Source organism: Canis aureus, chromosome 11, assembly GCF_053574225.1.
Source record: "Canis aureus isolate CA01 chromosome 11, VMU_Caureus_v.1.0, whole genome shotgun sequence".
In the NCBI taxonomy this organism is placed as follows: Eukaryota; Metazoa; Chordata; class Mammalia; order Carnivora; family Canidae; genus Canis; species Canis aureus.
Window position 1 is genome coordinate 15,727,852 of NC_135621.1, and position 25,234 is coordinate 15,753,085.

At 44.8% G+C, this 25,234-nt stretch overlaps 1 protein-coding gene across 1 annotated transcript in view; it reads left to right on the forward strand.

Moving 5' to 3' along the window:
• The window catches only part of TPH2 (tryptophan hydroxylase 2), an 85,820-nt gene extending 69,054 nt beyond the window's left edge, over positions 1-16,766 (forward strand). Inside the window, exons 9-11 of the mRNA XM_077913851.1 lie at positions 6,750-6,845; positions 15,577-15,710; positions 15,886-16,766. Of these exons, the coding sequence (XP_077769977.1) occupies positions 6,750-6,845; positions 15,577-15,710; positions 15,886-16,060 (405 nt within the window). The 3' untranslated portion in view covers positions 16,061-16,766. The remainder of the gene's footprint in view (positions 1-6,749; positions 6,846-15,576; positions 15,711-15,885) is intronic.
• Positions 16,767-25,234: the final 8,468 nt, after the last annotated feature.

Here is a 25,234-nt window from a genome sequence, read left to right on the forward strand (position 1 = left end):
GGGCCTGCAGCTTGGCTGTGCAACGGCTGCATTCGCGCCAGAGCCACAGAAAAGCTCCCGGAGGAGTCCCAGAGGATGCCGTTGGCCCGTTTGGACGCATCTTGGGTGTGTCTCTGCGTTGGTACTCAGGGGCCCCGTGTTGGCATCTCACGGCAGCGGTGAAAAGTCCTCTATGATAAAGCACGGCCACGCACCGGAATGGGCCATGTGGGGAGCAGCGGCGCGGTCGGGACTCACAGAAACTCCTCCTGGGCTGTTCGCCTTCCCCGCTCAGCTCCCGAGGAGAGGACTGTGCTTCCGAGGTGAGAGTCAGAGCTCTAGTCAGTGCAACGGGGGCACTGCATTCGGCTTCCTCACGAAGCTGCCTTGACAAAGGCCTGGCCCCACCGACTCCGGACCAGCTGCCTTTCCCGCAGCTCCGACGGACGCCACTGAGACCCGTTCATTTCTTTATTCTGCAAACATTTGCTGAACCCCTATCATGTGTCGGGCAGTCGGAAGCCCACTGTGAAGCAGGTGGACGTGGCCCTGCTCCTTGGGGACTCGGGGTCTGGCGAGGAACTCAGGTCAGTGAACACCTGAGAGACCCATGCAGGTGCGTAGGACTTGAGTCGTTGGAAGATTGGAATAGCGGGGAACTTAGGCCAAGCCCTGGGTGCTCAGAGGCGGTTTCTTGGCAGCATCGTCGGCTTGGGTACATCACCCTGCAGGGCCACTTGCACCTGCGGCCTCGGCCCTGGGTCCCCGCCCGTGAGGATGCACTGGCAGCAGTGGGTGGCCCAGCTCCCAGCTCCGGCTCCCAGCTCCCAGCTCCCGGGCCCTGCGGCCTGGTGCTCACGCCTGGCTGCCCGAGGGCGGCGTGTGTGTAAAGGAATCTGCTCTTCTTCGGTGCAAGAGGTCTGATCTATCACTCCTGTTTTGGCTTTCAGCTAATGATTATATGTAATTACATTCAAATAAAATATTTATAAATAATTACATATAATTAGTGGGCTGTGGAATTTGGAATGCACGCACATCAGCTCTGATGAAAGGTTCCCTTTAATTTGGGAGGTGATAGTCTTGGTATTATTCGTTTCTGTTGGAAAGACATCAGTGGCCAAAGGTCTACAGTTCTCTTTTACAGGTGTTCTCATAACATTCAGGGTTTTTGGGTGGTGGTTTATTTTATTTTATTTTTTTTGCTTGGTTTTGTTAATAGGTAGGATACTTATGTGGTGAATCTCTAGGGAGGATATGTCACAGATCCACATCTGGAGAGCACTCTGAAGAAAACAAATTATATTTTCTTAAAATATCGGGAAGCAATTATCCTTGAATCCTGAAAGGTCTTTGAGGGGTCGTCCGGTCCAGCTCTAAGCAGGCCTTGCATCTAAAGCCAGGCAAGACGCCGCGTGCCGCTGTCCCAGCTGGCCCATCTGTGATCCTGCCCAGGGCACTCTGTCTTGTGAGGTCTCCACCAGTGTTGAAAACAGAGAAAAATTGTCCTGAGCAGGTCCATAATTCAAATTTTTGCCACCCCTGGAGGTTTGGGCACATTTTGCCGTTTCTCTCTGTCCGTTAGCCGTACATGGAGCTGCAAATGGAAAGCTGTCTTAGAGTAAAAGGTCTGATTCCCCGGGGGCCGGGGGTAGGCTGTGGAACCAGGGTGGACAGAGAGCGAGCAGATGGGGCTGTGTGAGGTCAGGGTTTCTGGAAGGACTCCCAGGCGAGGTGTGGAGTGACAGGAAGGAAGACGCACGCTGGCTCTGTCCTCTGAGCTGGCCCCGATTCGACAGGCCCGGGGACCAAAGACGTGCTGATGTATTTTTTTTTTAAATTTTTAAATTTATTTATGATAGTCACACAGAGAGAGAGAGAGAGAGGCGGAGACATAGGCAGAGGGAGAAGCAGGCTCCATGCACCAGGAGCCCGATGTGGGATTCGATCCCGGGTCTCCAGGATCACGCCCTGGGCCAAAGGCAGACGCTAAACTGCTGCGCCACCCAGGGATCCCCGTGCTGATGTATTTAACCTTCAACCTTTGGTTGAGTTGATGAGGACCTTTGATTCCTGCCTTAAAATAGGAGGGGATGCCCAACGTGTGTGAGGACCAGTATAGGCATGCCGCGCATTCTCAGGGCTTCTCTCAGCCTGTTTTGATTTAGATCATCACATGGGCACTGATGAAGCATGGGGAAAATGAAGAAGGCCCTTACCAGGCTGACCCGAATGCTCCTATAGCTGGCACCGGAGGTTTTGGAGGTTTTGGGACATGATAGCTCTCTGGCTCTCTCTCTGTTTTTTTTTTTTTTTTTTAATTAATTAATTAATTAATCTATTTTTAAAAAAATATTTATTATTCATTCATTTATTCATTCATTCATTCATTCATTTATAAACTCTTCTGTATCCAATGTTAAGGCTCCAGGGATTTTTTTTTTAATCTCATGTGCTATAAATGCAACATAAATTAGGGAATCCGCCAAAAGCACGCTAAGAACCTGCGATGAGACTCTGTTTTTTTCCTTCTTTAGGCTTTTGTTTCTCCATTTTTGGTCATAAGGGAGGATCATGCATCTGTTTAGGCTTTTACCTAGAAACTTGAAAATGTGGCAGACGTTGAGCTATTTGGAGCTCTAGGGGATCCCTGGGTGGCTCAGCGGTTTGGCACCTGCCTTTGGCCCAGGGTGTGATCCTGGAGTCCCGGGATCGAGTCCCACATCGGGCTCCCTGCATGGATCCGCTCCTCCCTCTGCCTGTGTCTCTGCCTCTCTCTCTCTCTCTCTCTCTTTCTATGTCTATCATGAATAAATAAATAAATAAATCTTTAAAAAGAATTTGGAGCTCTAGATCTCTTAAATGTCACCGTCTGGGCTGGTGCTAGGTAAACCACTTTTATCTCCTTAAGCTTGGGTTTTCCTATTGGTGAAAACAGGAGGCTGAACTTCCCAGACTCTTGTTCTCTGACTATACGACTGTTTCCCCTCGCTGTGCCCAGGATTGTGCAAAAGTTTTTGGAAGAGTCTGTCGGTTAAGTGTCTGACTCTTGATCTCAGCTCAGGTCTTGATCTCTGGGTTGTGGGTTCAAGCCCTGTGTTGGGCTCCTCACTGGGCATGGAGGCTACTTAAAAAACATTAAAAAAGTATATATATATAAAAGTATATTAAAATATGCTTTTTTATATATATTTATATTAAAATATAAAAGTATATTAAAAAGTATATATAGTACATATAAGTATATATATAAAAAGTATAATATACTTTATATTTTATAAAATATTATAAGTATATTATATTAAATACATTAAATATTATAATATATTAAAATATTATAAGTGTATTTTATTATACTTTATATATATTTATATTAAAATATAAAAGTATATTAAAAACTACATATAGTATATATAAATATATAAAAGTATATTTTTATATTAAAATATAAAAGTATGTTAAAAAGCATATATAGTAATATAAGTATATAAGTATATATATACGTATATATAAGTATATAGTTATATACATATATATATATAATTTTTTTTGGAGGACAGACTTGAGGGTTGTATTTTAACTTTTCAACACATACTCAGAGCTCTTATTTTGGTGCTCCTCCTGAGGCCTCTGTGATGCTGACTTCCCCCAATCCCGTGCCCCCCCGTGGCCCAGGTCCTTGTCTAAGTCACTACCCTCCTAGCTCCTTGGCTGCCTCTGCCTCCTAAGTGGTCTCTCTGCTTCCGCTCTTGCCCCACTGATGGTCTGTTCTTTACCCAGTTCTAGCACGATCTTTTGAAACTAAATCAGAACATGTCTGTCTCTTGCCTGAAACCCCTCCAGTGACTTCCCACTGCCTTTGGAAATACAAATCCGTTCCTGCCTTTGCACCTGCTTCCTCTGCTGGGAATGTCCTTTCCCTAAGATCTTTGCACAAAGGACTGCTTTTCAAGTGGGTTGCAGCTTAAATATCACTCCCTCAGAGAGGCCTTCCCTGACTATGCCGTCTAAAACAGCCATTTCTCCTGCTTAATACTGACCTATTACATGGATTTGTTATTTATATCGCATATCCCACTGGGAATTATCCTGTATATTGATTTCTGTTGTTATATCTCATCCCAGTAGCAAATATGCTTCATAGGATTAAGGACTTTGTTGCCTTGTTCATTGCATATCCTTAGCAGCTAAAGCAGATTCTGGAATATAATAGGTGCTCAAGGAGTGTTTGTAGAATGAATGAATTGATGAGTAAATGTCATTGGCAGAAAAACTACACACCAGAGAGGTTATGGTCACATAGTTCATTAGGAGTGGGGCCAAGTGAGACACAAACAGACATTTCTCCAAAGAAGACCTACACATGGCCAAGAGGCACATGAAAAAATGCTCAACATCGGTGGGCATCAGGGAAATATGAATCAGAACTGCAGTGAGATCCCACCCCACACCTGTCAGAATGGCTCAGATGAACACCGCAGGAAACAACAGGTGTTGGCGAGGATGCAGAGAAAGGGGAACCCTCTTACCCTGTTGGTGGGAAGGCAGGCTGGTGCAGCCGCTCTGGAGAACGGTGTGGAGGGTCCTCAGGAAGTTAGAAATAGAGCTGCCCTATGACCCAGCAATGGCACTGCTAGGGATTTATCCAAAGGACACAAACATAATGATTTGAAGGGACACACGCACCCCCGGAGCCATTACAAGTGGGTTGGGGGTGCTACTGGCATCTGGTCAGTGGAGGTCAGGGATGCTGTTATATATCCTATAATCACAGGAGAGCCTCCCACAGCCATGATCCAGCCTGGAATGTCAGTGGTGCTGAGGTGGGGAGCCCCTGTTGTCGACGGGCAGATGCGTGCGCTCATGGTTTAGGGTGGGGATACGGACGGACGGTGTGTGTCATGCATAAAGAAGTTAAAGACCGTGTCAAAAAAGGGGTATGATGGAAAAGAGAGAAGAGTCAGAACAAAGTAAGCAGGAGCGCCATTGGGCATCGTGGGGGACGAAGGGGGTAGGAAGGACTGTGCGTTTAGCCTCGCAGGGAGGTGAATCAAGAGAGGAAGTTTTGCCTCAGGAGGTTTGGCTCCATGATCTGCAATGGCCAGTCCCTCAGATTCAGCTCCCTCAACTTCACAGGTCATCCGCACATTTATATTATATGGTCTCATTCATTTGGGGAATATAAAAAATAGTGAAAGGGAATAAAGGGGAAAGGAGAAAAAATGAGTGGGAAATATCAGAAAGGGAGACAGAACATGAAAGACTCCTAACTCTGGGAAACGAAGTAGGGGTGGGGGAAGGGGAGGTGGGCGGGTGGCGGGGGTGACTGGGTGACAGGCACCGAGGTGAGCAGTGATGGGATGAGCACTGGGTGTTATTCTATATGTTGGCAAATTGAACACAAATAAAAAATAAATTTATAAAAAAATAAAATAAAAAATAAAAAAATAAAAAATATAAAACCCTTGGGAACCAGGGGACATTTTAACCTCCAAATGAAAATAGAGCAAACTGCCGTGGGCTAGAAATAATTACCATTTTCCATCACTTTTCAGGGGTGTTTAACTTCTTCTTTCTCAACACTGTCAGTGCTCTATCATCACTAATGCAGGACAGTGTTAATTTGATGCAATTTGTATTGCTCATTGTCAACTTCTCACTTTTCTCTCAGAGCAAAAATAGTGTGATTTCAGACTCTCTTAAGAGCATCGTGAGATTTTTGGCTATACAGAGGTTTCTGTCTGTCTAGGTTGATTTCCTAAAATCAACAGAAACAATTATAGATCTTAATGTCTTGGAAAAGCTGTAGTTGTTGATGCTGGTGAAACTCAGGTCAATGAAATGGTTCTTAATACCTATTTTTCATGCATACACACATGTACCTGAATCTATGAATGTAGCATGTGTAGGTAGACATTTAAGATCTCACTAAAAATTCATACTAAAACGGTGGCTTTGGTAATTTGGTAAGCACGTACTTGCTCTTTTGGTCTTGCTCTTGTTTCTTTACTGAACATTGGCACCTCGTAGGTCCTCACCAAATGCTTGTTGAATGAATAAACAAACTGCAAAAATCGGTTTGGGATCACTGGATTCCAAGTTATTTTTCCGCATTTGCATGAGCTTAATTATGTCAACTGAAACACAACTTGGTAGCATATTATTATATATTTTTTAAAGATTTATTTATTTATTGATTTGAGAGAGAGAGAGAGAGAGAGAGAGAGAATATGCAACTGGGTGGAAGGGGCAGAGAGAGAGAGATCCAAGCAGACTCCTGCTGAGAAGGGAGCCTGATGGGGCGCTGGATACCACGACCCATGAGGTCATAATCTGAGCCAAAACCAAGATTCAGATGCTTAATTGGCTGAGCCACCCAGGTGCCCCTACAGTAGTATATTCCTATGGTGTATGACTGTGATGTAGCCATTCATTTCTGAATGAATTTCGTTTTTTTTTTAATTTTTGAAATTATTGCCAGGGATGTGATTTGACTTATGGGGTTTCTGAATCCACTCAGCATGAAACTCTTAGTAGTTGATACCTTTTCCATATTAACCTTTAACCTAGGGAGGGATGGTTAATCAAAAGAATAGATTTCAATGAATGTTCTTAATTCAAATGTATTTAAATTGACAATGTTGAAGAAATTATGCCCCGGGCACCATTTTATTTTGGGTGCCATTTTATTCTAGAGAAGAGCTATGTTGACTAGTTCACTGGATGTGTGTCCATGTTTTTTTTTTTTTTTCTTCTTTTTCTTTTTCCAGTGCTATTTCTTCACAATCGAATTTGGCCTTTGCAAGCAAGAAGGGCAACTGCGGGCCTATGGGGCAGGACTACTTTCCTCCATTGGAGAATTAAAGGTATGAAGCTGTGAATGAAAATAGCCTTCCCAGGCAAACTGGCTCAAGGTCATGGAGATATTGATTTGTTTGAGCAGTTCTACTCGTAGGTACCCCATAAATATTTAACACAGAGGATTTGGCACCTCAGATGTGGCCGCTGACCTAACTTTTTGCACTTCTGAAAATGGGTCATGCCTTTCTAGGTTTGTGGTGTGACTCAAATGGATGAGCAGCCATGTGCACAGATCAACAGGAATGACAAATATATGCTTAAATGTTGGGTAACACATGACTGGCCTAAATTTAGTGCAGAAAAGTAGGCAGCAAGTTAGCAGTGATCCTTCTGATTGAAATTTCCCTGTAAGGATCGCTTGGCTATTTTCATTTCTGTTATTCCCAGGGCTCCCATGGACACTCTAGAATTTACTCCTCAAAGGGGAATTTGAGATTATTTTAGCTTCCTCAAAATTAATGTGTATTAAAACATTTGTGGATACACACCATTTAGAAAAAAAACCCTAAATAAACCTCCATTCATTCAAAGAGGTAGCTAATATGTATAGTGATGCCTAAGGAATGCTATTGTTTTTGTCTTAAAATATAGCAAAGCGGTCATTTATTCAGAGATGTTGGGGCTTGGAGTATTTGATAATTTACATATCCTGGTTACTTAAGAAATGCTGTCTATACCACTGGGCAACAGCAAGTTTTGATGAATTTAGAATGCAGTGTGATGTATACTCTGGAAATGGTACTGAAGATGATTCAACCTTTCTTTGATTACCCAAAGATCAGGATTATTGACTACCCTAAGTTTTTCATTTGGTGCATTGATTTTTCTTATATAACATAGTTGGGAAATAGATGATTACCAGAACTTTTTGGTTGTTTATGCTCTTGAAAAGTACAATATAACTGTAGTTTTATTGAGTATTCACTCTACGATTACATTCATTCATGCATTAAGTCCCAAACATTTGATCAAGCACTTACTATGTCCCATGCACTGTGCCAGTCACTGGGGATATAAATAATGAAAAGGGGGAGGAGGAGGAGGAAGAAAAAGAGGGAGAAGGAGTAGAAGAAGAGAAGGAGAAGGAGAAGGAGGATGAGAAGAAGAAGCAGAAGAGGAAGAGGAGGAGGAGGAAGAGCAAGAACAAGAACAAGAATAAGAACACCACCACCACCACCACCACCACCACCACCACCACCACAGCTACAACATAGCAGAGACCTCAGTGGACTCTTAAACAGACCTCAGTTAGTATTGTAGGTGCTTTTAACATATTAACCCACTTAATTCTCATACCAATCTGGTGAGATAAGCAGTATTATGATCACAGATGAAAAAACTGAAGCATAAAGACATTAAGGAGCTTGCCAAGGTCACACAGCTAATCAGTGCCAGAGCTGGATCCAAGTCCAGGTGGCTGAGGCTCCAGGATTCCTGGGGTCTCTGTTATCAGAGGGTTCACAGTCTAGGGCAAGCGATAAACAGCCAGTAAGATGACGCAAACTGTGACATGGGCCTGGCACTTACTAGGCCGTGCTGGGGAGGGCTCCTGTCCAGGGCCTTGCAGCCCGAGCTGATTCTTGAGGAATGGAGAGGACGAATGAGGAGGGGATGAGATGCACAGAATAGTGAGTGGACAACGGGGTGTGTATTCTTGTTAAATCCTGCCCTAGTCAGGCCCATCCCCGAGGCTCCACAAGGCTGGAGTAGATGATAACACGGAACCTGACAAAAGCCTGATGTAATATTGTATTTTTTTTTTAAATTCTCAACAACAACAAAAAGCCACTTGGGGTTAATTTTCTTACAGTGGCCAAATCTCACAGCAATAGCCTGATGTCGTATCCGTGTAAGACCCATGCTTTCTGTAGGGTGCTTCTTGATTTCCGCGAGAAAAGAATTAGAAAATGAGTTAGCTCTTGAGCTGTATCTATTTACATTCTCCTCAGAAGGTTTATAAATGATATCAGAAGCAAAAGAAACTAATCTCTCTCATTGCCCCAACTTTTGATAAGGTCCTCTAATCGGGTTAATGGGGCATATATAGGCAGCATTGGGGTGAATCTGTTGTTTTTGTTCCTATTGATGTGGACAGAAATGTCTGGAAATGGAAATCAGTCAGGCTGTGTACACCAAAGGGCATTGTCTGCCGTGAATCTTGTTCTGGTCCATCACCTCTGGTCATTAGCATTCTTCCATTCTCAAATTTCTACACTCCAACATCCTGATGATTGCTACTTTGGACTATTTTTACAATTCAGAAGTTCTTGCTATGAGAAGAACTTCTGATTATTCACAGAGAATACATAACACGGGACGCTTTCTGTACCTGCTTCCCTCCTCTCTGCCGTGCTCTGTGCAGATGTCCAGAACCCCCTCACAGCTTCTGAGTACTTCTGTCTGGAAGTACTCAGTAAAGAGTACTCAGTATTTAGTTATGGGTTTGTTGAAGAAAATGAATAAACAAATAAGTGAATAATAAATTTAAAAATGAGACACATAGCAGGGCCAACTCTGAGATCAAAAAAGCATGAATACGATAATTCTGAACCTGGGGTGGGGGGATAACTTTATTGATAGCGTTATAAAAATTCCTGTATCAAACATGCTTGCGGGTTCGAAAGGAGTTACTTTTTGCAGTAAAATATCTGATTCAAACTGTAGCCCAAATGTAGGTCCCAGCTAAGTTGGAGGTTTTGGTATAGTCTTTATTACTTTTACATAAATATCCATGATTCACCTTTTCTCCTTGAACAGAATATGTTTTAAAATTTGTGCTTCAAGAGGCTAAATTTTCCTGGGTGCACTTCAGAGCTGGTCAAGTACTCCCAAGAGGTGTTATCTATAGTTTGGAGGATAACTTTCATTTTTACCTCTTATTTTTTCAATGACTACAATGCTTACTTTCTGACAATTTGTGAAGAGAGAGACAAAATAAATAGGGAAAAGCTTGTAAAAGCTACATCTGATACACAATGTTGTCTTCTTTTAGCCTCAACAGTGGTTGCTCTCTCTCTTTTCTGTTCTGTGATGTACTTTCAGGAATTCCAAAAATGTATTTGGGTAGGTCTCTACGATTCCTTCACACTCTGGAGAGCAGTTGATAATGAGCTAACTCATCTGGAAATCTGACTTTAAAGAAAGGTTGAAAGTAGGATAATCAATTATGTTTATCCATAGCCAGAATATGTCTTTCATGCCTTTTCGATCTCAGAGTTGGCCCTGCTATATGTGTCTCATTTTAAAATTTATTCTTCACTCATTTTTTTATTCACTTTATTCAACAAACCCATAACTAAAGGTCTAAGATTTCAAGGCACTTAGAGTCTCTAGTAGGGAAGGTCTAAGGACGTGATTGATACGGGTCTCTGTTGAGTCCAGATCCATGGCTAAGCAACGGTGAAGCTTGTTCACAGGCCGTGATAAAGAAATGATTGCTAATTGATGAACTGGCTGAGTTCTAACCCCAAAATTTAATCCATCTTAAAAGCAAAAAGGCAATTTCTCCTTTTTTATGGGTAAAGGTAAAGTCTAGTTCATTATTTCCTTAAGGGCAAGGATTAAATTTTTTTTTTTTTTTTTTGTGAACAGCCTTAGCACCTACTCCATAGTAGTCACTGGAATAGTACATATAAATCCATTCATCCTGCTTTTCAGGTTTTGGCAAAGCTGATGGTTTTACTTATTTATTAATTTTTAAAAAGATTTTTATTTATTTATTTATTCATTCGAGACACAGAGAGGGAGAGAGAGAGAGACAGAGACACAGGCAGGGGGAGAAGCAGGCTCCATGCAGGAGCCTGATATGGGATTCCATCCTGGGTCTCCAGGATCAGGCCCTGGGCTGAAGGCAGACGCTCAACCGCTGAGCCACCCGGGCTGCCCAAAGCTGATGGTTTTAAAGCTTTTAATTATTATTATTTTTTGGCTCTAGTTTTAGGATCTCCTTGCACAGTGACTTTATTGTACTGTTTTTTTTTTTTTTAATAGCTTAACCAACATTCCCAGAACAGGCTTATATTTATTGCAGTCAGTCATGTTTATTGCCACTTGCGGCAACTCTGTCTGGCAATCAGAATTCCTGCCAGGCTGCACAGAAGAGGCTGGAGGCACCTGCAGGTCCTGTCATCAGGGTGGCTAGAGTTAGGATTCACTGACACAGAGCTCCCCCATCTTTCCCCTGCACAGACGGCTCCCACCTCCATTCCCCCCACCCTTCGTTTTCCTGAAACCAGCACTATTAGTAAAGACAGAGAGAACTCTGGAGCCAGACACAGGCGTTTGGCCTTTATGAAGAGATTGTTTGAAGAGGGAGTTTGTTCTCTCACTCCTGCAACTTATTCAAATGGATGAAACTTTCAACATCACTGATTTAAAAAAAAAAAAGGTGCGATGCTATTATCACCCAGTTGAGCAATAAGGATGTTGATGTCACTTTGTACTTGGTTAGCAGGAGGAACATTTGAGGGAAGTTCAAAAAATATTATCTACATACATGAATATGCACATATACAAATGTATATATTTGATGTTCTGACGGGGAAAAGACGATTGCAGTGTGAACGTGGGAGTGTTTGCAAATCTTATTCAGAATCTAGGCCCCAAACTACCTTTAAACCTGACTTCACACCTGAGTTTTTTCCTGACTTAAACCAGCCCTAATATAGAGGGTGAGGATCACAGGATTTACATGGAGAATAGTTGAGATAGTAACTCTGTGTCTGCAAAGGCAGGTGGCTGGAAGGATGGAAGATTTTAAATTGATGAACTTAGGGCAGGCACTGTTGCAGCCGAAAACCAGAAAGCCTCAGAGCTATGGCCATGTTGCTTTCTTTGTGGGTTCGGGACCCCTGGGGGAGAAGAGCTGCCAATGGTGGCAGGTGTGTCTGAGCGCCCGTATATACCAAACATCATCTCCAGATTGAACTGGCAATAATCACTTAGTATACTGGCCACTTCCCATGTGCCAGGCACTTTATATGCATTACCTCATTTAATTGTTTTTTAAAGATTTATTTATTTATTAGAGAGAGAGAGAGCAGGCAGAGGGAGACACACAGAGACAGAAGCAGAATCCCCATGGAGTGCAGGGCTCTACATGGGGCTTGATGTGGGGCTCAGTCTCACGACCCTGAGATCATGACCTGAGCTGAAACCAAGAGTCAGCCGCTCAACTGATGGAGCCAGCCAGATGCCCCCCATTTAGTTCTTACCACAAGAACTTATCTTATCTATGGGTTATAGATACCATTAGTATTCCCATTTTCCAGATGAATACTAGAGTGGGCTTCCATAGGTGGACAAACTGGCCTGGTCATGTAGAAACTTTAGGTAACAATTGGGTACTGGACAACTTGACTTTGGAAAAAGATTTTTGTATTTAAAAGACCAGGATGGCAAATAAGCTGTAATTTGTGCACCGAAGCCAATTAATTGCTAATGGCCACCATTGCTGGGAAGGGTGGGAAGGCCGTGGCCAGGCCAGCGGGAAAGGCTGCGACGGTCAATGTGTGCCACCTGGGGTGGAGGGAGGAGATGACAAGGATGCGGTGTATGTGCAGGGCCTTCTAAGATGGTATTGCAAGGGCAGCTTTAGAATTCACGTAGGTCAGCCTTTTCAGTTTATCGAAGAGGAAACCGTGTCTCAACCTGGGGGAGTTTCACTGCTTTGATGTCCTGCCTCTGGGACAACTATGTTTAGGACCCGGGTATCACAGCTCCCAGGCCCGCACACTTGTCTTTAGCACTATGGGTGAATCCAAAATAGTCCTTGTAGAGAGCATTCAGGTGAGGGCAGGTGATTCTCAAGCACTCCTGCACTTCTAGAATGGCTTCAGAGTGAAAGACTGTCGGCCACATCCTCTTAGCCTTACAAAGCCTCTGTCTGCCACAGTCGGATGAATTCTTGCAGACTTCAGGATATCAGACTGTTAACCCTTTGAGAAGGAGTCACCCCAGTGTTCCCTGGGGACCTCAAGAGTGTGGCCTAAGGTTTACAGAGAGTCCACTGTGGACGTAGAGGGGAGGGCATGCATGCTGCTCCCTCAACTGAGACAGCTTAGAGGTGTGGGGAGGAGTTGAGGACAAACCGAATAGGGCTGCAGCCCATAGGGCATCAGTGGAGACATGGATGCTCTTTCATAGCCTTAGGGCCACACTCTCGCATTCAGACCCGGGAACTCATAGGCCGCGTGGATGTTCTTGGCAGGCATCCCACGGAAGAGCTCCACGAGACCACTAACGGGTGAGAGCACCGCCTCCCTTGTTGGCCTCAGCTCCAGGCTCTGGTCATTCTCCAGGCTACTACGGAGGTGCCGCTGTCATCCCACTGTTAGTAACAGCCAAGGACAGCGCTGGTCCCACGCCACGTGGGTGGGGAGGTCCCTGGTGGGTCGTGGGCATGTCGGCCATGGCAGGTTCCTGCCTTGTTGAGAGCTTGCAACAACCAGCTCCCGGTGTGTCCTTGGATTATTCCGTTGGGCAGGTGTGAGATCCGTTGCCTGGTGGTTTTTGCCTCAAGTTTATGCTGTGAATCCACTGATTTTCCTTGAAGTCTGGGACAGAGCATTGTGCCCTCTAGGCATTTTCTTCGTGCACTCTCCTCCTTTTTACTGGTTAAGACGACTAAACGGGCTCACCTGAGTATCCAGGGTGATTGTGACATGAGGAGGCTTTCCAAAGCTCCCCTGATTTCAGCCTCTCACCGTCTGCACACATTCGGGAGGCGTCCTGTACACATGCTGGCTGCCAAGGCCGCGAATGGCCCATCCGAGCATTTCCGACCCAAGCAGAGGAGTTGCACCCCTTTCCGTGCTCCCGTTGACCCGGTCCAAGTCTTTGGCTCAGCGGTGGGCGGTGCCCTGCGGAGGGAGCAGTGGTTTGGGTGTTCTCACGCTCTGTCCCGCTACCCCTCCGCCCTCGCCCCTGATTGTAATGATGAGAAAATAGAAAGACCAGGGGCACCGGGCCGGTCACCGTCCTTCCTTTCATACATGCCAGTGGCGGGTGGACACTTAGAGCAATGTGCCCAGGCTGGACACGCTCCGGGCGCGTGGCTGCAAGGAAAGCCGCGGCTAATTCTGAAAACCACAGCAAGTCAGTGGGAGGCCTGTTCTTTGCAGAAGAGTGCCAGGCCTCCAAAAAGGACATTTGTTTCTTGGAACTGCGAAGTCGTTTTTAAAATGTGGACAGAATTATTAGTCATGTGGAACCCAAATCCCCCGATGTTCACGGCGCGGGATGGAATCGAGCACAAATGCATTTGCAGGTGTAGTGACCTTCTGCTTATAATGAAGCTGCTCCGTGGGCCAAAAAGAATGAGTTCATTCCCAGAGGCCCTGTCCAGTCCCTGATTCATGTAGGCATTGATCTGGACAATGCAACTTTGTAGGAAAGCAAATCACAGGCAGGGGAGGGCCGCATGCCCTTGCCCTTATGGGTTAGTCCGGCCTTTGGTTTGTGCTTGTGTCTCCAGCTGTAGGGAGCACAGCCTTGTTCATGGAAGGCTGCAGATCATCCCGTGCGTTTTGAAATTGGAGGGGGTGGGGGATGCACAACGGTGTGAACGGGAGAGGTTTGCAGCATCTCTGCTGGTGACGGCACAGTCTACGTCTCCCACTGGAGGGAGGTGGAGGGCCTTGCATGGAGCCCAGCGTCTTCGGAAACCATCCAGCCCAAACCTCTTGCTTACAGTTAAGGAAACAGAGTCCCGGAGAAGGGAAATCCCGCGCCAGGTGGTGCAGCTGGGTGGCAGCGACATTGGGGCTGAGTCCCTGTCCTCCAGGGGTAATGCAGCTCCCGTGGCCAATGGGCCCTTTAAGGGGAGCACAGACTCTCGGGGGGAACGCTTTGCAAAGTGGAGTTCACAGGCCCTGCAGTTGGGGGGGATCCCCCGGGGGCCTCCTCCCTGTGCGTTCCTGGGACCTGCTGAATGACATTGAGGAGGCCCGGCCTTGGCATGTGCTCCTCGCGCTCCTGGGCGGCTCCTGGGCAGGTGAGCTCCAGCCCGTAACCGAGGCCTGGAGCTGGCAGCGGCGGGAAGCGCTGCCCTTGAGCATCACTGAGCTCACCCTGAGGAGCCCCCGCAGGCCCAGGGTCCCATCTGGGCCAGCAGTCCGCGCGTGGAGCCCACGGCGCTTCCCGGGGCGGCTGCACCAGGCTTGCTGCACCAGCCTCCACCGAGCCGAGCCGAGGGGTCTTGGCTCCTTGGCCCTCCCCCCGCCCCCCACAGGATCACCTGCGGCATTGGCTCTGCTGTCCCCGCAGAGTGGGGTGAGGGACGAGTGCTTCTCAGGTGCCTTTGATATCCAGGCCCTGGCCCGACTGCCCACCCCCAGGCCCCGGGGGCTCCAGGCCTCCGGGCCTCCGCGCAGGTGGTGATCGCTTCTGCCATTTAAGTGACATTTCAGGACGTCTCTTATAGCGATGAATGCAGAACCCTGTTTCTGCTCTCTCCTTGCTTCCATTCATGGCACAGATTAAAAGTCCGTGTCTTCTGGGCCACTGCTCTGAACCGGCCTTCCCTATGACTTTGTCTGATAATAAATAAAATAATGCCATGATCTCTGCCCCCCCCGCCCCCGTTTCTAACAGCCTTACACAAAGGAAAGCAAAGGCCCTGACACCCACTGTCGCCCGCAGATGAGACGGCTCCGTGTCCCGGGTTGGGCACAGGTGCCGAGCTGTGGCCTGGGGAGGCAGGTGGCGGAGTTACCTGCTCTGTGGTGTGTTTTGCAGCATGCTCTCTCCGACAAGGCGTGTGTGAAGGCCTTTGACCCAAAGACAACTTGTCTACAGGAGTGCCTCATCACCACCTTCCAGGACGCCTACTTCGTTTCGGAAAGTTTTGAAGAAGCCAAAGAAAAGATGAGGTAAACTCGCTTTTCTTCCGCTGTTTCCCTGGCTCTGCTCCCTGCCTCTCTGTGCATTCCCAGCACCGGTGGAGCTGATCGCATCTCCCCCCACTCCCTGCTTGTTTTTTTAAATATATTTATATATTTTTTTATTTTTTATTTTTATTTTTTTCCCTCCCCACTTGTTTTGCAGGGACTTTGCAAAGTCCATTACTCGCCCCTTCTCCGTGCACTTCAATCCCTACACGCAGAGCATTGAGATCCTGAAAGACACCAGGAGTATCGAAAACGTGGTGCAGGACCTTCGTGGGGACCTGAACACGGTGTGTGACGCCCTGAACAAAATGAACCAGTATCTGGGGATTTGACGCCCCAGGACCCGTGATCTCTTGGGGGCTTTGCAGCAGTCCAATGTCATGTAGCGCTGATCACATTCTGTGTCACGGCTTGGCCAGTACGCATGCAACCCTGTCCCTCTCTATGCACGTGTGATATTCCGTGTTCACGTGCGAGGCACCATCAAGAGCCCAATGACACCTGCTCATTGTTGGAAGTATTGTGACCTGTTCAAACGTCTCAAATAGATTTGCCATTCCTGCTCCTTGTCTTTAACCAAACTGCAGCTGTTTAAGGGTCTGTAACAAGTAGCCCTCTTACGCTTCTAGCTTATGACTTCTTCCTTCTCAGATCCAAGCCCTTCCTCAGTGTTCAGTAGATAAAATGAGAATAGCGGTGACCCTGTTCCTGTTTTCTGTAGTCTCAGTGTTTCCGCAGCATTATCGGAGATAAACCCAGAAATCGTGCGGAACCTCCCTCCCGTTTCAGAAATGAAAACTAGTGAGCACACTAGTTGGAATGGTTTTTAGATTAAGTATTTATACAACAGAAGAAAAGAGACCATTTTCTGGGACATATAGGTAGCACTGGCTGTGTAGATACTGAGTGGTGGCGCGCTTTCCAGAGAATTTGGAAGAAAACACTTCTGGAGGGGACATGCAGAAAGACTAAGCTATGGGCAAAAAAATGTTGGGACTTTGATTTTTATGCTGGAATAAAGTGAATTATCGTGCTCAGGTGTTTAGCCTATTTCTCTTAGAGAACAATAACAGCACAGAGCTTTGACCTCAGAGATGTGGAAATGGAGTCCCACAGAGCTCAAGCCATTTGCCCAAAGTGGCACAGTTTAGTGTGCCACCAACATCCATGGCCCCTTGCATCTCCCTTCTGGCTTGCTAGGAAGTTCAACGTGGTGTATTTGTGTGTAGTCAGAGAAGGGAAACTAATACTTATCAAAACGAATGTTTATCACTAAATGGGATTTGGTTTGTGATCAAGGGCTGCCAACAGTACAGGCGTCTCCTTCTACAGCCCCTAAGCAAGTCAGATCTCTGAGAGTTCGTCTGGTTTGTCCAAAGTTTGGGGGAATTTGGGCAGACTGTAATACACCACAAATCTCTGGTCATCTTTGCCATAAGAGGTACAATCAGGTGATTAAGTGAAGAAATAAAAGAAAAAAACAAAACAACTGCTGAACGAGTGAATAAATTTCTTCTTCTGACTCTCTCACCAAGTGCAACCACTGCTCCTCTTGTTCTACTTCCGTCTGTCACACAGAATCCCGGGTGGAGGAAAGAGGGGCTGTGGAAGGGTAGAGAAGGAAAAAATGATAAAATAATTTTTAAGTTCACCGTTCTACAATATTTACTCAAGCAATTTCTGAGATGTTCTTTTAATAACCGCTTGCACGTCATTTCCAACTAATTCGTACTCACGTGGGCCCATTACGAGTCAGAAATTTTTGGCCTAGATATATTCAAGAAGAACGTGAAAGGGTGAAAAGTCACATCAGAGGGAGGTCAAATGAAAATAAATCAGAAGTTTGAATAGTGGCCCTTCTTTTTTTTATTGTTTTTTTTTTAAATAATAAATTTATTTTTTATTGGTGTTCAATTTGCCAACATACAGAATAACACCCAGTGCTCATCCCGTCAAGTGCCCACCTCAGTGCCCGCCACCCAGTCACCCCCACCCCCTACCCACTTCCCTTTCTACCACCCCTAGTTCGTTTCTAATGGGGACCTTTCATTTCTGAAGAGTTCTCAGCATAACAGAGTTTTGGAGACGGGTTTTGTAGGCAGAACAGGAGAGTCATGCAACTTAAATGCTCTTTTAGATGAAAGAGATAGTGCCTTGAAAAGTAGTTGGTGGTAGAGAAGTGATGAGCTAGCTGAACCAAAAGGATCTAGAATGATCCAGTAGTTGGATATTCCAATAGTTTCATAGATCCCCAAATACATCATTTCTTGTTTTGCTAGACCTAGATGACCCTGAGTAATCATTTACTTACAAAAACTAATCTCTATCAATAACCTAGAACAATAAACCCAGAAATTTATTTGGAGAGCTAGTTGCTGAATTTTCTCAAAGGAAATTGGCTAAGAAACTCTTAACATCTGCCTTCCGTGTTGTTTTCATAATTTGGTGTTGCTTTACACACTCTTAAAAAAACAAACAAACAAAAAAACCCCACCATGCCATAAGTAGCCATCAAGTTTTTCCCTTCTCACCCCACGAAAAGGTAGGTTTTCAGATGAGGCCTGAAAGAAGAATTATATTGAATTGTAGACCAGTTCCCGTAACAAAAATAACATTTGAGCTATCTTCTGATTTGGCTTACAGTGGCTTCTTCAGTGGCTTTTTTTATTTTTTTAATATGTGCAAAGTCTATGTTGTTTCAAAAATAGAGGAGTTGTAAAGTAAATAGGCTTTCCCACAGAGCTTATATAGGTATCATACACGGTGGAGGAATTACTTGATTCTTTTTAGATTTGTTCCCCGTTTGGAATAGTGGCAACGATGGTTTTCACCGTGTGAAACAATGGAATCATGGTTTTCATTTGTTGTGAGCATTCAACACGCAAATGCCATTACAACTAATGGCGGGAAAAATCCTATAAAATTTAATAGCCGTCATAGGAAAAGTGTTGGCAGAAAAAGTCCCCAAATGGAAATAGTACAACAAAATAATCACAGCTAGCTCCCTGTCATATTTGATACCTGCTTAGTGTAACCATTTGTCTCCATTATGACTCACGACTTAAAGCAGAATTAAACAGAATCAAGGGCAATTTTAATTTGAAGACACTTGCTCCCTGTCATCTTATTGTGAATTGCTACTTTATTTTGAATTTGCTGCTAACTTCTATAACCGGCTAATCAGAAGTCAACAAGAGATTCCTAGCAAGACCAAGTTTTTATGCATTACGAATTAACCAAAGACAGCCAGAATCTGATTAGTTCTTTTCTTTCTTTCTTTTTTTTTAAAGCATTTTTTGGGTCTGTTACGAGTTAGCGTCAGGCATCCAATATATTCTGGGATGTTCGGTTAATTTGGCATAATGAGAGTTCAATAGATTGTTCATAAATTGCATGTTTTAAAGTAGGGAACTTTGACCCAAGGTTGTTAATTTTTTTTTTTTTTAACATTTGTGGTAAGGGTTGTGGAACTTCAGTTTCTGGCTTAGTCTCATTTATTTACTGTGTAATTTAGAAGTGATGCTTTATGGGGATGATGTATCTGTGCTTGTCTTGCTTGTTCATAGTAAATGGGCCTGTGCCTAATGAATGTAAAGTATTGCAACATTTACCAACATGAAAAGTCTAAAATGAAAAACAGCGTGCTTTAACGTGGAAGCAAATAGAAACACAACGTTTCATTTTCAAATGGAGTCATGGCTCACATCATCTCATTTTCTCCATTCGAGAAAGAAAACATTAACACACGATGCCGTTGTCCTCCAATTCATTTGATCTAATTTTCAACTTCTAAAGACTCAAGCTCTGATGCTTACTCTCATGAACCTTGTCTTACTTATAATGAAAAAGAAAGCAGCCCACAGTTTTCTAGTGTGTCTGAGTTTTTTTTTTTTCCTCCTTCTTCTTCTTCAATTTCCAAAGACATGCTCTTATTTTGGGAAATGATTCTTATGCAGATTGCCGTATTCTGGAAGGAGGCAAGGGAATTGATGGTGAGACACTGCTTCTTCTAGTATTAGACTTGCATGTGTTCAAAATAAGCCATTTCTGGAACATGACATGGTGATCCTTTATAGTATGACTTGGGGTCTCAAAACATTTATTTATTCAGGGGCTTAGACCCTATCAGGGACCGTATGAGACACTTTTTTAGGCCCTGAGGATATAGTGGTAAATAAGGCAGAGAAGTTTATGCCCACTTTGAACTGACACTCTGGTGGACAGATACAGGCAAAAAGCCAGATTATTTGAGACCACGGCACATTTTATGAAGAACATAATTGGAGGGATAAGGAGTAATGAGCAGGGGAAAGGAGTAAGGTGGCCAGCGAAAGCTTTTCTGAGCAGATGGCATTTGACCAAGAAACGTGGGATGAGAAGAAGCCAGGCATGAAGAGACTCATGGAAAGAGTGTTTCTGGAAGAGGGAGCAGCAGGATCCAAGCTAGGGGAGGGCTGCCGAGGAAGGGCGAGAGGGCAGCCACAGAGGCAAGAATGAGATAATACAGGGTTCCAGAAGGTATGTTCTTTTTTAAAAGATTGATTGATTGATTGATTGAAGAGAGAGAGAATGAGTGGGGGGCCAGAGAGGGAGGGAGAGAGAATCCCAAGCAGACTGTGTGCTGAGCTCCCCAACAGGGGGCTTGATCTCATGACCCCGAGACCAAGACCTGAGTGAAAATCAAGAGTCGGACACTTAAAAGACTGTGCCCCCAGATGCCCCCAGGGGGTCAGATGTGTTCTAAATGGCGTGGAAAGTCACTGGAGGCCGTCACAAGACCCTGACAAGATCTGACTTACATTTTGAGAGGTTACTCAGGCTGAAGTGCACTGAAGGGGGTTGGGGGGTAGGACCCGCAAAGCCAGCATCTTCCCGGATCCCGGTGGACATGATTAAGAACGGTTGTAATGAAATAAGTCGCTAAATTGAGTGGGTGGATTAGAGCTGTCAGGCGAAAAATGAAGCAACCGGAGTCACGGGGACCTGGCGTCTCATTGGACCAGAGAAGCCGGCATCCCATGATACCCCCCCGTGTCTGTCGCAAATACTTGAAGCTCCCTTTGGCAAAGCAACGTCGTGTTACACTTCCTCTGGCATAAAAGCCATGCGATTTTTTTTCTTGTAAGCTTGCAAATATTAACTGTATAAGCAAAAATGAAGTGGAAATTGAGGCATTATTGATGAACTTTGGTGGGGCTGGCGTTTAGGACATAATTCAGGACAGAAAGCTCCCTCGCCCGCAGGCACCCTCTTGGGTTCACTGTGTTGCGTTGTGTTCCTGGTGCCATCCGGCCATTTCTATGGGAAATGGGCCATATAAATGGAAGCGAAATAGTTGCCTATTTCCATTCTTCTTGCTGCTCCCCATCTTCCCAGGAAGATGTTTCTGGGGTGTCTATATTCCAGACACCCCACACACGTTTGCTTACTGAGATTTCTTCCTCTCCCCAAGAAGGATGGGTCTGGCACAGCAGCTGGGTGTGTATGTCCTCTGGGAAGATCACAGTGAGCCTGATGTTCAACCTAAGGGCATCTGTGGTTATGGTGCCTGCAAACAGCATCCTCATCCTCCGGGCTGGATACAGTTTTTATGATTGAACCACAAAAACATCTGACAGATGTGGGTAGGGTAATTTGAAAGCTCGTGGCACAAAGAAATCAAGTTCATTTTCTGTCAGAATCAAATCTTAAAAAAAAAAAAAAGACGTAGACCTAGGCCTCATTGTTAGGTTGCGAACGATAATATTAATTATAGGACGGTGGTGGGAATCTCCTGGTGCCTCCTTCACTCTTTCCAGATCCCTTGCAGTCTCTTTACTTTTTAGCCTGTTAATTTTCATGGAACCAGCAAGATGCTGATTCAGTAGGTCTATTATTCCCAAAGGTTTGAAAACCACTGAACACATCTAATGTACAGCTTGCCCAATTTCAGTGAACAGCTAACTTCACAGACGTTAATGAGGCCAATTATTGGCAAGTGAATTTGAAGTGAAGAACACATTAGGTTTCCCACTATAGCAGTTATTTGTTATCGGGATTGATGGAGGCAAACTTCCCTTTGATCATTACATCTGATTGATCACGGCACATGGCATTATGAAAGAATGAGGTCCCCAAATCAGATAGGTAGTTGGAAGAAAAATCTCTACCTCGAAAGGGCGGAACATGTTCCTCTATCCATTTCAGTGTGAAAGCCTAGCCATTAAGTTGGAATGGATCCTAATTAGCCTCCTTACACGTCTCTACAACTTTCTGGTCTTTTCTGTTGAGCAGAATTTAAAAGAAGCCGAAATTCCTCCCTTTCCCACGTAGAGTCAATATCAAAGAAAATAACTTCCAGGCTAATACTTACTGCTCAAAACCAGCGCGGACACAGAAGTCCTGATTTGAAGTGGCGTCGCAGAGGATCATCTGGTTCCCCCAGCCCACTGATTGCCTCGAGAGCAGATCATCAGCACGGCCCACTCTACACATTTGATTGGTGATCGGCTGACAGCTAATTGCCAGGAGGAGCCTGCCTCTTGAGCTGCTGCCTGGGAACAGAGGGAAAAATCTCCAGGCCTCCCACGCAGCCCGGTGGAGGTGTCCCACGTCGGGACTGTGCCTTCAAGGGTGGTGGTTGCTCTGCTTACCTGGGCAGCTGCAGCTTGCTAGCATCTACCAGTAATGGAGACTCCCCCTGTTTCCTTTTGTGAACACCCCCCCCCCCCCACCAATGCTTCATTCATGCCTCAGGGGACACTGACTCCCCCGGTTCCAGGGATGGGCTTAGGACCAAGGCTTGGTCAACGAGCTGGACTACAACAGTCGGTGCCGGGGCAGGCCGTGTCCTGCGGTGGGCCAAGGCCAAAAACCCTAGCCTTTCCTGGAGCCATTGGGAAGGAGGTGTGCTGCTTTATCTCCCTTGACTTGAAGGTGCTGGTTGTGAATCTGGAACTTCCAGGGGGCACCACATGGGGAATGTGGGACCGGGAGTAAGAGACAGAGACCATGTCTTGATGCTGTTATCAAGCTCGTGGATTTAGCTGTACCTGAGCCAGATACACCTCTGGGCTTTCCAAGTCTGCGAGCTGATAAACGGCCTCTCCTCCCTTGTTCTCATTTTCCTGCGGCTGCCACTGGCTCCGAAAAAGCACTGACGCCCAGGATAAAAGCACAAGAGGAGACGCAGGGGATTTTAGACTTGCTTTTTTTTTTTTCCCCCCCACATTTTTCATCTTGGTTTTGGAAATCACAACTTCCTGAAGAAGGACTATTTATATCCTTCTGGTTTAGTCTGTGCCATACAAGCATGGGATGTCTGACCTGTTTATCCTCCTCCAATGCTGGGAATGGGATGACCTCTTCCAGCAAGATGACCTCTTCCAGCCTGCACAATTGCTCAGAAGTGCTTAATGAAATTCTAGGTGACTACTTGAGATTCAGTCTGTAGACCACTGACCTGTTCCATGGAAAAAGAATATCAACGCAAATTAAACTTTAGACACTTGGTTGAGACTTTTTTTTAGGTACCAGTTTTATTTTATTTTATTTATTTTATTTTATTATTTTATTTTATTTTATTATTTATTTTATTTTATTTTATTTTATTTTGTTTTATTTTATTTTATTTTATTTATTTTTACTGTAACTGTTAGGAGGATCTGGTTTGCAATAGAATTGAGTAGTTCTAAACAAAAATTCTCCCTCAGAGCATCGTGAGAGAACATGGACTCTGGAATCAGGTAAATGCAAGGACAAAGTCTTATTTTTCTGCTTACTAGCTGGGTGAGCTCTGCAAACGGACTGACAGTTTCTGAGCTGCAGTTTTGTTTTCTGTAAATGGGAATGAGAATATGTCGTTTACGGAATTATCATGGAAATTAATTTTATATATGTGTCTAACTGTGAAAAGCACCTCACAGAGGTTAATTTCCTTCTCTTCTTGTTTTAAAAATCTACCAGCCCTTACACATCTCTAGCTGTTCCCACACTTCTGGATGATGAAATCATTGTACCTTAATGGCCCAAAGAAGTACTATACCAGTGCTATGGGTCATTGTTTTTATTTCTGTGACTTTTCATACTTTCATTCGACCAGGTATTAATAGAACTGACTGTATCTCATTCCGATGTGAATCTGTAGGCTTGTGATCGTTTGCATGATGGCTTACGTCATCGTCAAAAGCAATAGATACTAACCGATTCAGTGACCTCAGAGATGTTTTGCCTTTCTCTCTGGACATCAAAATTTATATCTATGAGATGGGAATAAAGATACAAAAACCTGTTTAAACTAATGAAATAATATCAAAGGTTGGAACTTTCTGGAAGAAACACACTAAGCAGATCAAACCATTATTCGTAGGTCATCAAATCACGGCAAGTTGGCCCTGGGCCATTCTACGACTCTGTCGAAGAAAACCTTAAACCGAGGGCAGAATGGTTTGTGGGCACATGTTCTAGTCACCAGTCCATCTACTAAAACGCAGGCTCGGCCAACCTCTTCTTTGTCGGAGGTACCGCATTCCCCAGGCTTCATTCCAGAGAGCAATCGCGTAGGGCTGTCTCTAATGAAAATAAAGTCCTGGTCAGAGAGAACAAATTAAGTTCAGAATCTAAATGCATTTTATTTGTAAAGGAGGAAAGAGAGGTGCTAAGTGAAAAAAAGAGGAAACTGGAATATTATGTATTGGGAGAGCAATTCCCTTCATCCTCGTAGCTAATGGACTGAGCAAAAAGTGAACAATTTGTTTCGTGTGATGATTCGCTAACGCGCAGCGACGAGGTTTCCATCCCTGAGTCCCATTCCACATTCGGCTGCTCGGTCTGTAGTGCGGTAGCACAATTATCTGTCCCTCTATTGCATGGCACACCCAGGATGGCTGAAGTGTATGTGAGGAGGAGCCGTGACGGCTCCGATCCCTCCTGTTAAAGGAAGGAGCCAGGCAAAGGCAATATGGAGTGTCTCCTGCTCGCCTGAAAATAACCATCTGTTTCCTTTGTGATGTCCTCTTCCCTGGAGAATTCAGTTGCAGAAAAATATTCTGCTATGGGAAGGGGAACAGTAGCTGCATTCCATTTTACTTGGAGCTTTCGTCTTGCATCCTTTTCATCTTGGTTTTAGATTAGACAACTCTGAGTATAGTGCTCTCCCCAACCACTGGTGTAGACAGAGCAACTCTCCTTGTGGTTGCCTTCACACGAGGACCGAACCTTAGGCATGACAAAAACTGACACGTGGGGAGAAGGGGCATTTGACACGTGAATTCGAATGGACCCTCATTTCAGGGTCCTTGTAATAAAACCTTGTAATAAATTTAAAAAACTTAAAAAATGGACCTTGTAATAAAAACCTGGTCAACTGTTAGCTTTATCTTCCATTCCTGAAAGTTTACTCTGTTGACTTCTTTTTTTTTCTCTCTCTGTTGACTTCTTATTTTTGTGTTATTTGTATAATCTGGGTGAGCTTTGCGAACAATGCGGAACTTTATTACTTATGGCTCACGGAACCCAAGAGCAGGGAC